This window comes from Carcharodon carcharias, chromosome 11 (genome assembly GCF_017639515.1).
Source record: "Carcharodon carcharias isolate sCarCar2 chromosome 11, sCarCar2.pri, whole genome shotgun sequence".
Taxonomy (NCBI): domain Eukaryota; kingdom Metazoa; phylum Chordata; class Chondrichthyes; order Lamniformes; family Lamnidae; genus Carcharodon; species Carcharodon carcharias.
This window is the reverse complement of record NC_054477.1, coordinates 5,628,114-5,642,166: the sequence shown is the minus strand read 5'-3', so window position 1 is coordinate 5,642,166 and position 14,053 is coordinate 5,628,114. Positions and strand designations below refer to the sequence as shown.

Below are 14,053 nucleotides of genomic sequence, written 5' to 3'. Positions count from 1 at the left end.
CCAGTACAGGCACAATGGGCCTAATGATCTCTTCCTGATTCCTCTTCTTTTTTTCTTTATTCTTTCACGGCTTGAGGGTGTCACTGGCAAGGCCAGCATTTGTTGACCTTGAGAGTCAACCCCATTGCTGTGGGTCTGGAGTCACATATAGGCCAGACCAGATAAGGACAGCAGATTTCCTTCCCTAAAGGACATTAGGGAACCATTAGTAAATAAAAAAAAAAATTACAACCGTTGATGATAGTTGTCATCATTACCGTTACTGATTCAATAATTGAATTTAAATTCCATCAGATGCCCCTGGTGGGATCTGAACCCTTGTTCCCAGAGCATTAGCCTGGGGTTGCTGTATTACTAGCTCAATGATGTTACCACTCTGCCATCTCTGAAATTCCTGTTGGATATGAGGGTAATATAAGTTGTCGTAGACAGACTTTATTCAACAACAGAAGCCAATTCCTTTCCAATTCAGCCTGTTGACTCCAAAAAGGGGGTTACAAGCATGCATTGTACCCAGATTAGCTCATGGGACTATTGCTCACTGGATGTTATGGTGGGTAGACGTGCTACTTTTAAGCATTGTAAAATGGTCCAGCACAGAAGAAAGCTATCCAGCCCATTGAGCCCATGTTGGGTCTCTCCAAGAGCAATTTAGCTCGTCCCATCAGCCAAAAGATGGATAATACCATGATGATTGAGTAAGGTGTAGGGGTTATATCTATCTGCCCTGCCTATTTAAATAAAATGATCTCCCTTTCCCCTCCCCTGTTCCCTCTTACCCCTTAATTTGTACTATAGCCAGTAATTTCTTTGTACCTTATTTCCACAGGTCCATTAAAGCAAAAGAGTTCGATTCCATCTTGTATGGTCCAGTTGTGGATTATTCCTTCAGAAAGCTGGAAACTTTATCTGGTGATGTGTCTATCTATAAATCTTCACAAAAGCACAACATCTCCACATTTTCAATAGCCCCTCTGCTCATTTTGCTCATTAGAAATAATAGAGGATTAGATAGACATCTTCATATTGTCTGTGACCCTGAGTTATATTTGGAGTGCCTGTGTATAAATGCACAAAATGTGTTAGCGAGGTCCATGAGTTGCAGGCACAAATAACCACATGGGATTGACATAGTGACAATAATTGAGACCTAGCTCAAATAGGCACATGATTAATGCTTAATATCCTAGGGTACGAAGTGTTCAGGAAAGAAAAGGAAGGAGGTTTTGTTCCGCAGCAGATAGCACCCCTGTCCCTGAGCTAGAAACTCCAGGTTCAAGTCCCACCCAGGACTTCATGGCCAAGCAAGGTGCATTTATAATGCAGCCAAACAGGTTGAGTATCAACCTGCAAATCCTTCCCACGTGCCAATGGCAGGCGGTAAGAACAGGAAAGATTCCTGGTCAGCCATAGCTCCAGGCTGCAACATGCATGCAACAGTGTATGTTATCTTAGCAACTTGGATTCCTTGGGGATTGGTGCTAACAGCATGGGGTTCAATCCTCATTCTGGCTGGGGTGGATTCGGGATCTGCCTCCTTGCACTACCCAGGAAAGTGGTGGAGATTGTGGCCTGATGAGTCGGACCTGCTTTCAGGCAGAGAGCTGAAGAAGTGAAGGAAAAAGAGGAAGAGGGGCAGCAGTTTAGATTTGAGGAAAATAATTGTGTGAAAACAGAAATCCTTGAGGGGATCAAAGAATCCATTTAATTGAAGTTAAGAAACAATAGTGGAACCATCGCACTATTTATTGCATTTTAGAAGACACCAAATAGAGGGAAGATGATAAAGTATTTGCAAAGAAATTACTGAGAGGTGGAAGAATTGAGTATCGATAACATGAGATGTGAACTAACCTAATATTGAGTGGGGCAATGGTTGTGTTGTAGGCACAGAAGGGAAGGAATTTCTGAAGTGCACCATTAAAAGGTTTTCTCTATGAACAGAAACTTCTGTTATACTAAATAAAAAGTTCAAGCAAGAAGTGAAATGATGAATTATTTGTTCTTTGAATTTATTATACTGTATTCGCTGCTTACGATGCAGTCTGCTCTACATCAGGGAGCCAAAACACAGATTGGGTGACTACTTTGTGTAACACTGTTCAGTCCCCAAGTGTGACCCTGAGCTTCCAGTCACCTGTAACGTTAACTTTCTGCTTCTCTCCACTCTGACCTCGGCCTCCTGCACTGTTCCAGTGAGGCTCAGGGGTAGATGGTGGTGTACTTGTAATGTTACTGCACGGGTAATCCAGAGGCCCAGGCACTCCCATTTACACCTCTTCTAGCCCATCTTCATTTCCCATTGCCCTCATCCCCTTTTGCCTTGTACCATCATCTATTTTGTCATGTAATGTCTCCTGCCATCCACCCTATCACAGACCTTTCCCTTTGTTCTTTCCTCCCCATTTCTGTCCCCCATGAATTTGTTGGTATCCCAACGCCATTCCCAGTGCCAGCAGGTTTCACCAGTCTGGGGGAATGGCAACCTTGAGATCCCACCTGATCCATTAACCATGTAAATAAGATTGTTAAGGAACTCAATGAGAGCTCTTTAAGGGGCATGTTCTGATTTTGATGGAGGTACATGGGCTGCACACGTTGTCTGGGGCAACAAGATGAATGGAGGCGGACATGGAGCCAGTCATAGCTGCCCCAGGGAATTAGGTGGGCCCTCCTAAAGGGTGATTGGCACAGTAGAGGGACAGGTGCCATTGCGTCAGCCAAGGCTCCGTCAACAGCATCTTCCAACCTCTATCGCCTAGAAGGACAAGGCAAGCAGACTCAAGGGAACATCACCACCTGCAAGTTCCCCTCCAAACCACACACCATCCTGACTTGGACTATACTGCTGTTCCTTCACTGTCACTGGGGGCCAAAATCCCTCCCAACAGCACTGTGGGTATATATATATATACCAGATAGACTTCAGCAGTCAAGAAACAGATGACCATACCATTTCAATCTCTTCTCAGCTACTTTCTTTGATGCTCCCATAATCTTCACTGACTCCCTGATGCGCTGGTTCCTGATTTTCTTTTTATTCTTTCTCATTACTCCACACATTAATCTCAGCATCCACATCTCATTAGTATCCAATCATTATCCATCTCTTGATGTTGTCAAGTTTCTGCACCATATAACAAGGCTAGTCTTTCAACTGTCTTGTAGATTCTTCCTTTCAGTTTTAGTGATACTTTCCTATCACATAAGAATCCACTACATTTCTAACAATTCTACCAGGGCTAATCCATGGCTCAATTTCCATTCCCGTGCTTCCATCTTCTGCCACCATTGACCCCAGGTACTTGAAACTACTCAGGTCTTCACCCAGAATCTTTACACCTTCATTCTGGTTTTCTTCCCCAGGATAGAAAGAATAAAAACAAATGCCGTCTGTGCTCAGGCCACGCAGGGGGTTGTCACTCTCCTGACATTGAGTCTGGAAGGGGAGGGGACAGGGCTGCCAAGCACAATGGGAGGTTGGGGGGGGGGGGGGTGGTGGTGCCTGAGCACAAAGAAGGCAGTAGCTGGCAATGGGAGCACAAGTCTCAGATTTTGTCCAGTGGCAATGGGGAGTGGGATCCTCCATTGGAAGGGCAGAGTCCCAGGCAGCAGGAGGGCAGAGGAGAGGGACCAGAGGCTGGAAGGACATTGCTGTGTTTTTGTAATGACGTAAAGGCACCAGTCATCCATAAATCTGGGTTCATGTGTTAAGACTGGGCACATGAGAATAGATATACGCGCTGCATTCTGCTCACGGGCAAAAGTGAAACTGAAACTGGATTACATGACACACTTCCCTTCTAGTGATATCATGCTGCAATCCCTTAAAGGCATATTACAATAGACATAGAGGCCATACCCTCAGCCTAGGATCTGCTGTCAAAGAAGGAGCTACCTTGAGGTGGCTGCAAACAAGTGTTGCTACAGACTGGGACTCTCCGAGGAAATGGGCAGAGACCTGTGTCCTCGTCACCAGAGACCTAGCAATGCTCACCACCATGCTCTGCCAGTAACCATTGAAATCACTGTGGTCTTGAACATCTTTGTTTCTGGCTCCTTCCAAGGATCGGCTACAGAATTTGGCATCTGAAAAACATTGATGTCCTGTTTCTGAGACCTGGACAGTACATACAATTCTAGGCAGACAGGGTCTTGCAGGCACAGAGGTCAGTGGGTTTCACCTCCAGTTGCAGGGCACCATCAATTGCACCCACGATGTCATCAAATCTCTCAGTGAGATTCATCAACAGGAAGGGATTCCACTCACAGCATTCATCTGATCTGTGACCACACAGGAGCTTCCTTCATGAGTGTACCTTCCTGGCAGCTACCCTGATTCCTTAATCCTCAGCCAGTCCAGTCTGCTGCAGCTCTTCACTCCAATACCCAAACTCTGCAGAGGGATTCCACAGGACAAGGAATATCCCTTGAAGAGATGGCTACTCACCCCATTGCAAGAGACATGGAGGCAATACAACTGAAGCCATTTTCTCAGTAGAACTACCATTGAGCAGGTCATTGGGCTTTGAAAGATGCGGCTCTGATGCCTGGACTGTTCGGGTGGTGCCCTGCAGTGCATTCATGCAAGGATCTCACCCATCGTGGTGGACAACTGCGCTTCCCATAACATGGCCCTCCAGAGAGATGTGTCACTTGAGGTCAGTGAGGCCCTGGAAGGACAAGACTCACTGGAGGAAGAGGTGGAGGGTGAGGATGCAGAACACCGAGGTGCGCCAGCTGTGCAGGGAGGTGACCGGGTCCAGCATAAGGTTCGATCTCATCAGGATGCCATCAACATTAGGGATCATCTGATTCAGGCATGATTCAAGTGAACCCAGGAGGAACAGGTAGCCTGGAACTCACTCTGCATTGTCTGTGCTAACACTTCATTCAAGATGCAGCCTGGAACATGCAAACTCTTACCGCCGATGAAGGAAGTACATCTACCCAGATGTTTCACCATCACCATTCAGGGAACCTTTCTCTCCTTCACCGCTTCATCCCTCTTTTGTCCTACCATTAATAAAAGGATGTTTACATGGTTGGCTTCATGTGTCAATATTTACATGTTGCCCATAAAGACAAGCACTGCACAGTTACAGGTAGAAGACACCCCACTGACCCACTCAGTGTTCTGTCGCTAGTGGTGGCCTCTGCACTAAACCACTTCTACACTCAGTGCTCCCTTTGTGGCCTCAGAGGAAGTGGAGGCAGACTGCCCACTTGAGACTGAGATGCATGTCGGGGCGTCCTTTTTGTGGGGGTGTCCATGGGGTCATCTCTTCCAGAGGCTGCTGCACCTCCGTCACTGCACAGATGCTCCCACTGTCAGAAGGGCTGAGAAGGCTGATGATGATGGCAGTGCCCCATGAGAGGTGGCACCCTCATCCTCCTCAGTGACTGCCTCACCCCTTGGCTGGTGCTTTGGATGGCTGAAAGGGGCCACCAGCAGAGGTGCAACTGGCATCCCCTGAAGACATCCCTGTGCCATCAGCACCACTGACGGGTCAAGGCTACAGAACATGGAATGCATTTTGTGAACGTCAGTACACATTTACTGCATGTACTCCAAGTGCTGCCACATATAGCTCTACAAGGGGCTGGCCACTCAATGGAGGAGCTCATGTGCACAAAGACTTGAGTTATGGTGACATAAGCTGCATGGTTTCCTCCATTCTGAACCCATGATGGTGTATTACCTCAGGGAATGTTAAGATGTGGTTGCTGGTCTAGATAGAGGCTCCTTTCCTGTGACCCCTGACACCCTGCAATATGCCCAGCTCAGCAGGGCTGTGTCTATCCTCCATCCTCCAACAGGCACTATTCACAGCTGCCCTTCCAGTGGCATCTCCTCCTGCTCACGAGGGTCTTGCTTAACACCCAGTGCCACCCCATCTAGTTTACTGGGGTTTGGTGGGGAGAGAGCAGGGCAGTGGAATTAGTTTGGGATTGATACAGGACTATGGGGGTGGCGGGGCAGGGGAGTAGTTTGGAATTAACATAAAGCTATGGAGAAAGCGGGGGAACACGCATTTATTGGGCTTCATCACTTCAATCTGTGCTGCAAAATGATATGCAAATTGGTAACTAGCTAGTCTCCAGTGTATTCTGGCATATGGGCAGTTAGACTTCTTTTTAACTGTTTCTCTCCATTATCCAGACTGTGTTAAACTGACGCCTCGCACTGGCCTCCGACCAAATGAGTACACAGAGGACAAGAAGCTGAAGAGCTGTTCCTTGCGTCTGAGCCACAACCGGCTGTCTGACTTGAGCGAACTGAACCAACTGATTAACGCATTGTTTGTGGAACCTCACCGCTTGTTCTGGATTGACCTCTCCTTCAACCGCCTTCCCAACATTGACCCTGTAGGTTCCGGGTTGCTACTGGGCTGTCTTTTGTCACAGTGAAATCTATCTACTTTCCTCTCCTCACTAGTCATTATTTCAATAGTGATCAAGGAGACAAACTTCATACTCATCTGATTTCATCTTATCTATCTAATCATAGCCAGCGTATCACTTGCAATGACTTCTTTTCCTGCTGCAGTATCGTTACCTCTGCTAACCCCCAAGGCTCTAGCCTTGGCCCCCTCCTATTTCTCATTTATATCAATCTCCATATACACCCAGCTCTACCAGACCAGCATCTCTCTTGACTCTTCCACTGTCACTAAATTATCAGACTGCTTATCTGACATCTCTTAATGGATGAGCAGAAATTTCCTCCAATTAAATATTGAGAAGATTGAAGCCACTGTCTTTAGTGACCACTACTAACTCTGTCCCTCTCCCTGGCAACAGTCTAAGATTAAGCCAGTCTGTTTGCTTTTCTCTGTGTCCCATTTCACCCTGAAATGTGCTTCCAAATATGTATTTGTGCCATCACTAAGTCTGCCTACTTCCATCCTCTGTAACATTGCCCGACTTCATCTCTACTTCATCTCATCAGTTGCTGGAACCCTCATTTACCTCCAGACTTGACTATTCCAATATTCTACACGGTAAATTTGAGGTCATTCAAAATTCTGCTGCTCATGTCCTTATAGCACCAAATTCCATTCACCCCCTCTGCTCACTCATCTACATTGGCACTTGGTCCAGCAACGCCTTGATTTAAAAATTCTCATCCTTGTTTTCAAATCCCTCCTTGGCCTTGCCCCCTCCCGAACTCTGTTATTTCCCCCAACCCTCTCAGATAGTGTCATAGAGTTTTACACCTCGGAAAGAGGCTCTTTGACCCATCGTGTCCGCGCTGGTCATCAAGCCCCTATCTGCTCTAACCCCATTCTCCAGCACTTGGCCTGTAGCCTTGTATGCTACGGCATTTCAAGGCATCTCTTCACTCATCTGATTCTAGCCTCTTGAACATCCTTAATTTTAATCACTTCACCATTGGCAGCTGTACCTTCAGCTGCCTGAGCCTCAAGCTCTGGAATCCCCTTCCTATACCTCTCAACTTCGCCTTCCTCCTTTAAAACATTTAAACCCTGCCTCTCTGACCAGACTTTTGGTCACCTCTTTTTCTGTTGTCTATGTGGTTTTTTCTTTGCATTATAACCCTCCTGTAATGTGCTTTAGGAATTTTTATTATGTTAAAGTGAAAAAATGAAAAAGCTGTTGTTGTAACCAGTTCTACAACTCTGAGATCTCTGCGTTACTCCAATTCTACCCTCTTGTCCATCCCAAATTTTAATCATCCACCACTGGTGGCCATGGCTCACTCATTTTTAAGTTACCTCCCCTTGGCGACTTGGTGTCAATTTTCCACCTGATAACACTCCAGTGAAGTGCCTTGACATGTTGCACAAAATTAAAGACACTATGTAAATGCAGTGGGGGTCTGGTTAGCTCAGTTGGCTAGATGGCTAGCATATGGATCAGAGTAACGAGAACAACATTGCAATTGATCCCCATTCCTGCTGAGGCAGGCTAGGGGTCTGCCTCCTCGCCCTGCCAGTAGTAAACGATCTCGGCAGTTTATTTGTGGCTTGGCTAACGTTTATCAAGGATCTGCCCTCGGACAGAGAACTGAAGAAGATAAATGCAATACTCTCTCTCTCGACTGACTCTGACTCAAATTCAAGACAATATCATTCCAATGATTGGGTGACCTGATTGGTGCACAGTATTCAAGGTGGTGCCTATAAACAGTCCATTTATACACTTACATCACTTCTTCTGATTTGCATCCTAAAACTCTGCTACAGAAATCCAGTTTGAGTTTTTGCCATTTTCAGATTGGCTTGATTAGTTAATCTAAATAGCTCGTGCACTAGTCTATGGCATTTCTAACGATGCAGTGCTCCCACAGTATAAAATCATACTGCATAGGAGGCCATTCAGTCCATTGTGCCTGTGCCAGCTCCCTGAAAGAGCTATCCAATTATTCCCACACTCCTGCTCTTTTCCCACTGGCCTCCAATTTAATTCCTGTTCAAGTATTTATCCAATTCCCTTTTCAAAGTTACTATTGAATCAGCTTCCACCGCCCTTTCAGGTAGCACATTCCAGATCACAACAACTCACTGTCTTAATAAAAAATTCTACTCTTCTCCCTTCTGGGAAAGATAAACTCCTAACTGTCTGTAGGTTTATTTCCCACATATCAGCAACTCCCTCACGCCCCCCACTCACTCCCGCCACCCCTGATTATTGCTGCAGTTTTGAGAGATTACTGTGTTCAGAATGTACTATTCACAGTGTAAACCGGTGTACCAGCTGCAGGGAGTGGGTCATGGTTTGGGTCTAACATTTGCTTGAGTTGAAATCTAGACCAGGCCCTTCTGGCTTTTGGGGAGGTGGGGTTTGTTCTACATGAAATGAGAGTGTTTGTCTCAGTCCACTCTTCAGCCAGCAGATATAGATCCTGTAATATTGGCTTGTGCTATACCTGCCCTGGGAGTGTTTGATGGTGACAGTGTAGAGGGAGCTTTACTCCTATTCTAACCCCGTGCTGTACCTGTTCTGGGAGTGTTTGACAGGGACAGTGTAGAGGGAGTTTTACTCTGTATCTGACCCCATGTTTTTCTTGTCCTGGTAGCGTTTGATGGGACAGTACAGAGGGAGCTTTACTTTGTGTCTAACCCTGTGTTGTGCCTGTCCTGGGAGTGTTTGATGGGACAATGTAGAGAGAGTTCACTTTCTAACTAACAGTACCTAGGTTTGTTTCCAAACCTCTAACCTCTGGTTTGAATGGTGTTTACGAACAGTCAAAAAAGTAGTAGAAAAACAGATGCTTGGGAATGCTGACAGTAGGAGCCTGAATGGAAAAGTTCCCTTTCTACCGCATTGATATTCCTCACATTCAGCCCAAAATTAATGAGAAAACAAATTCGACAAAAACCTTTAATTTTGTTATGATCCCCAGCTGAGGTCACCACTGGTCAAGCCTGATCCCAGGATGGAACTCAGCTTGATAGATCCTAACTTTTATTTATTTGTTTGGATAGATGGAGAGTGGCTACTGAACTTTTAACAAAAGAATAAAACATTTATTAAACAAGATAAGATGAACTGTGTTACAATACTCCGTCACCTGCAACTATACCTTTACAGATTTGTAAGGATAACACAAGTTACAAAAGCTATCTTATACTCTAACGTTCACAGTCCATGTAAACCAATAGGCGACCTGTGATCAGACACACCATATTCTGAAACCAAGGGACGGATGCCTCCTCAACCAGATACTATGGATCTCTCCTCAACTCCCCTCAGACGCTTGTTACACCATGAGCCAACTGGTCTCACTGCACTCTGTCTTTCACATGAGGGTTTCCAATCTCCACTCTCCAAGTCCTCATCTTGGAATCTTCTCCCAAACTGACACTTTCGCTCAGATGCCTTCCACAAGAGTTCACCTCCAGGGTTTCAAACTCTCCTTCCGGTGTTCCTCTTCCCTGAGTCACCATATGCATTCAAGCTGTCTTCCATGTACTTTCTCTCACTGACTCAGCCATCAGCAGTACCACTGTTTCACATGCTCATAGCAAAGAGTTACAGACCATCAGCCATCTAATTGGACCTTCTGGCCTCTTGCAAGATGTTTTTACTTTAAATCTGCTTTCTACAGCTTTTGTCTCTTTAATTCTGAACCTTAGAGGCTTTTTCTCTGCCCCTCACTATTAACTTCACTTAACAGGACCTTTTCCAGGTTCCGCTCTTTGATTAGAAGGTCTGCTTGGGACTTTCTCCTGTTCCACTCCCCTGGATTTTGGGGTCTTTTCTTTAGCTTGGGACTGGTTATCTGTCCCCTTTGCTTCAGTTTGCTCCAGTTTGTGGGAGGCAGTGGCATAGTGGTACTGTCAATGGACAAGTACTCCAGGTACCCATGGTAATGCTCAGGAGACCCAGGTTTGAATCCCACTACAGCAGATGGTGGAATTTGACTTCAATAAAAAAATTTGGAATTAAAAGTCTAATGATGACCATGAAACCATTGTCGATTGTCGTAAAAACCCATCTGGTTCTCTAATGTCCTTTAGGAAAGGAAATCTGCCATCCTTGCCTGGTCTGCCTACATGTGACTCCAGACCCACAGTAATGTGATTGACTCTTAAATGCCCTCTGAAATGGCCTAGCAAGCTACTTTGTTCTCAAGGGCAATTAGGGATGAGCAATATATGATGGCCCAGCCAGCAACATCCACATTCCATGAACAATTAAAAAAAAGTCTCTCCTGGCAGCTACTTTCAAAACCAACTGAACTCAAACTGCTGTTTATAGTTTCTGGTGTGTGTCTGTGGGAGGGACCTGTCTCTCCGAACCCCTGCAAGGCAACAGCCTAGATTTTTTTTCTCTTGTTTGCTTTACTTAGCTTAGAGTTGTAAAACTCTCATTAAAAATGCAGGCACCTTTTAAAATGAAACTAAAACTCAACTTGACCCTTTCTTAACCCACAAGTACAGAAATACAAATCAGACTTAAAACTCATTCCTAAATACCCACAAATACCAATATAACTTAAATTATCTCTTTCTATAGTACCTTTCACCTCCCTATATCATGCAGTCACCATTGAAATGCGGGAAACAGGACAGAATTTGTGCACAGTAAGCTCCCACAAATAGCAATGTGATAATAACTGATAATCCATTGTAGCCTTGTTGGGTAATGGATAACTATTCGTCTGAGAACTGGGGAAGAATGCCCTACTTTTCTTTCAATAGTGCTACCTTTTACACCCTTGCTTAATGTCTCGTTTAAAAGACAGCAACACCAACAGTGCAGCACTCCCTCAGTAATGCGAGTGTATGGGATTATGGGCTCAAGTCTCTGAAATGTGACTTGAACCCGCAACATTCTGACTCAGAGGCATGGCTGGCAACTGCTTTTAGGGAGTAAGAACAAATGCATCAAATGAACTTGTAATGTTTAAATGTAAATGATACTGCTGTCACTTTGGCTTCGGGATTTTATCCAATGACTGTCTGTCAACTGTTTAATCTTTCTACAGGTCCTGGTCCAGTGCACTACGCTGCAAATCCTCAATCTCCATGGTAACCAGATTGGCGAGCTGTCTGAGGTGGACAAGTTGGCCTCGCTGGTCCACCTGCGGAGCCTGACGTTGCATGGCAACCCTTTGGAGCAGATCAAAGGATACAGGTACCCGGGCTGGGACTCTCTGTGTCCTCTGGCCTGTACAGCAACGGGGCATCAAGTCAAAATATATCCTCTTCTGACAGGCACTCACTACTCACTGGGGTATAATCCTACCTGTCTACCTGTCAAAATTTGCCATGCTGGGTGATCGACCAGCTATTTGACCAAAGGATGCGTATCACAGTCAAACCCTTGTCGTGTCCTGGCCCTGCCCCTCCATACTTCAAGGTAGGTGGTACCGAGGCTGATGTGTAAATGGACCTCAACCAGACCCTGGTAACTCGGTATGGATCACAGCTGGTCTCTTTACCTTCACCTGTTTTACCTTGAGGGATTGGCTACCACTTTCCTCAACACAAGCACCCACACTCAGTCGGGATTTGAGTTATAGGGTGCAGGCTGTATCTGTTGTCCACCCCTAGTTTCTCTGAGGGCCATTGATGTGGGACTGCAGTCGCACACAGGCTCAGACTGTGTAAGGACGGCAGGTTCCCTTCCCTGAGGGACACGAGTTATTATAACAATCTGGCAATGCATCATCTTTTTATCTGGTGACGGCCCACCCATCACCAGATTTATTGAGTTTTTTGCATTTTGCCCTGGTGGCATTTAATGTCACACTCACTCTGGTTGCTAGTCTGGTGCAATAAATGCAAAACTACTGTACACCAGATCTGGTTCAGAAGATGCCAGAAATGATTCTTGCATCAGTGGAATGCAGAGCTTTGATCCAAAAATAAGGAACTTGCATTTATATGGCACCTTTCACTTCCTCCAGATATCCCAAAACACTTTATAGCCAATGAAACACTTTTTTGAAATGCTGTCATTATTGTAATGGAGGAAACACAGCAGCTAATTTGGACACAGCAAGATCCCACAAAGGCTGGAGAGTTTTAGTTATGAGGGGAGATTGGATAGACTGAGGTTATTTTCCCTGGAGCAGAGGAGATTGAGGGGAGGACATGATTGAGGTGTATAAAATTATGAGGGGCATAGATAGGGTAGACAGGAAGGGACTTTTCCCCTTGGTGGAGGGATCAATAACCAGAGGGCATAGATTTAAGGTAAGGGGCAGGAGGTTTACAGGGGATGTGAGGAAGGATTTTTTCACCCAGAGGGTGGTGGGAATCTGGAACTCACTGCCTGAAAGGGTGGTAGAGGCAGAACCCCTCGTAACTTTTAAGAAGTATTTGGATGTGCACTTGCGATGCCAAGGCATACAAGGCTATGGGCCTAGTGCTGGAAAAAGGGATTAGAATAGTTAGGTACTTGTTTGACCGGTGCAGACTCAATGGGCCGAAGGGCCTTTCTCTGTACTGTAGACTTCTATGGTTCTAAGCATAAGAACATATAAAAACATAAGAAATAGGAGCAGGTGTAGGCCATTTGGCCCCTCAAGTTTGCTCCACGATTCAATAAGATCATGGTTGATCTGATGTGGCTTTAACACCACGTTCCTGCCCCCATAACCCTTGATTCCCATGTCTTTCAAAAATCTGTCCAACTCAGCCTTGAATATATTCAATAACCCAGGGTCCACTGCTCTCTGGGGAAGAGAATTCCAAATACTAACAACCCTCTGAGAGAAGAAATTCCTCCTCATCTCTGTCTTAAATAGGAGACCCTTATTTTGAAACTGTGCCCGTTAGTTATTTCAGATTCTAGGGGCCATTTCTGGACCTCGTTTAACTTTACTGCCCTGACATTGGCTAGCTACATTCAAGCAGCTCTGACTCAAGGCCTATGGGTGCTACCCCCCCCCCCCCCCCCCCCCCCCCAACCACTTTTGGGTCTCTGGATCTTCTCCAGCTTTCTGCCCTTCTGCAGACTTCAGCTACTTGGTCTTGGCCTCTTTTCTTTGACTGGCTTGCACCTGGCTGTCATCAAATCATTCCCAAGGAGGAAATCGATTCCTGCTACTCCTCCCACTCCACTGATCAGCGCTTTGACCTTCAGGGAGGACTTGGGGTTAGGTTTGAGTTTCCGTCCAATATGAAGGATTGAGTGGCCCCCGTGTCCCGGAGCAGTACCACAGACTTGCTTACATTTTGGGATGGGTAGGGGGGACATTGTTCCTGAATGGACAAAACTCTGGAAACGCTCTGGGAGTTTGTCTGGCTCAGGGACACAGAATGCCATGCCCTCTTAAGGGTAAGTTCCTGTCGTGAGCGGCTCTGCCTGCACTACCCATTGAGACATTCTTTGAGGGACTACTCATGTGCAGCCCTACCAGGCCAAATGGCTTGCCTAGCAACCTCCAGCATTCAGGTCTGGAATGGCCTATTTTGTTGCAATGAGAACAGCCTCCAGGAATTCTCCTTTCAGGCTGTAGGGGGGCTTCTTGCACCCTCTTTTGTGTTTTCTTTTCTGAGTGGAGGCCCTTTCCTATCTAGATCGCCATGCTCATCTTTCCAATGCTCATGGGTGTAGTTTGGAAAGGATCTCC

At 45.8% G+C, this 14,053-nt stretch overlaps 1 protein-coding gene across 1 annotated transcript in view; it reads left to right on the top strand.

Moving 5' to 3' along the window:
- Positions 1-14,053, top strand: part of lrrc51 (leucine rich repeat containing 51) — a 34,546-nt gene that overhangs the window by 7,063 nt on the left and 13,430 nt on the right. Inside the window, exons 2-4 of the mRNA XM_041198574.1 lie at positions 830-912; positions 6,164-6,369; positions 11,459-11,607. Of these exons, the coding sequence (XP_041054508.1) occupies positions 830-912; positions 6,164-6,369; positions 11,459-11,607 (438 nt within the window). The remainder of the gene's footprint in view (positions 1-829; positions 913-6,163; positions 6,370-11,458; positions 11,608-14,053) is intronic.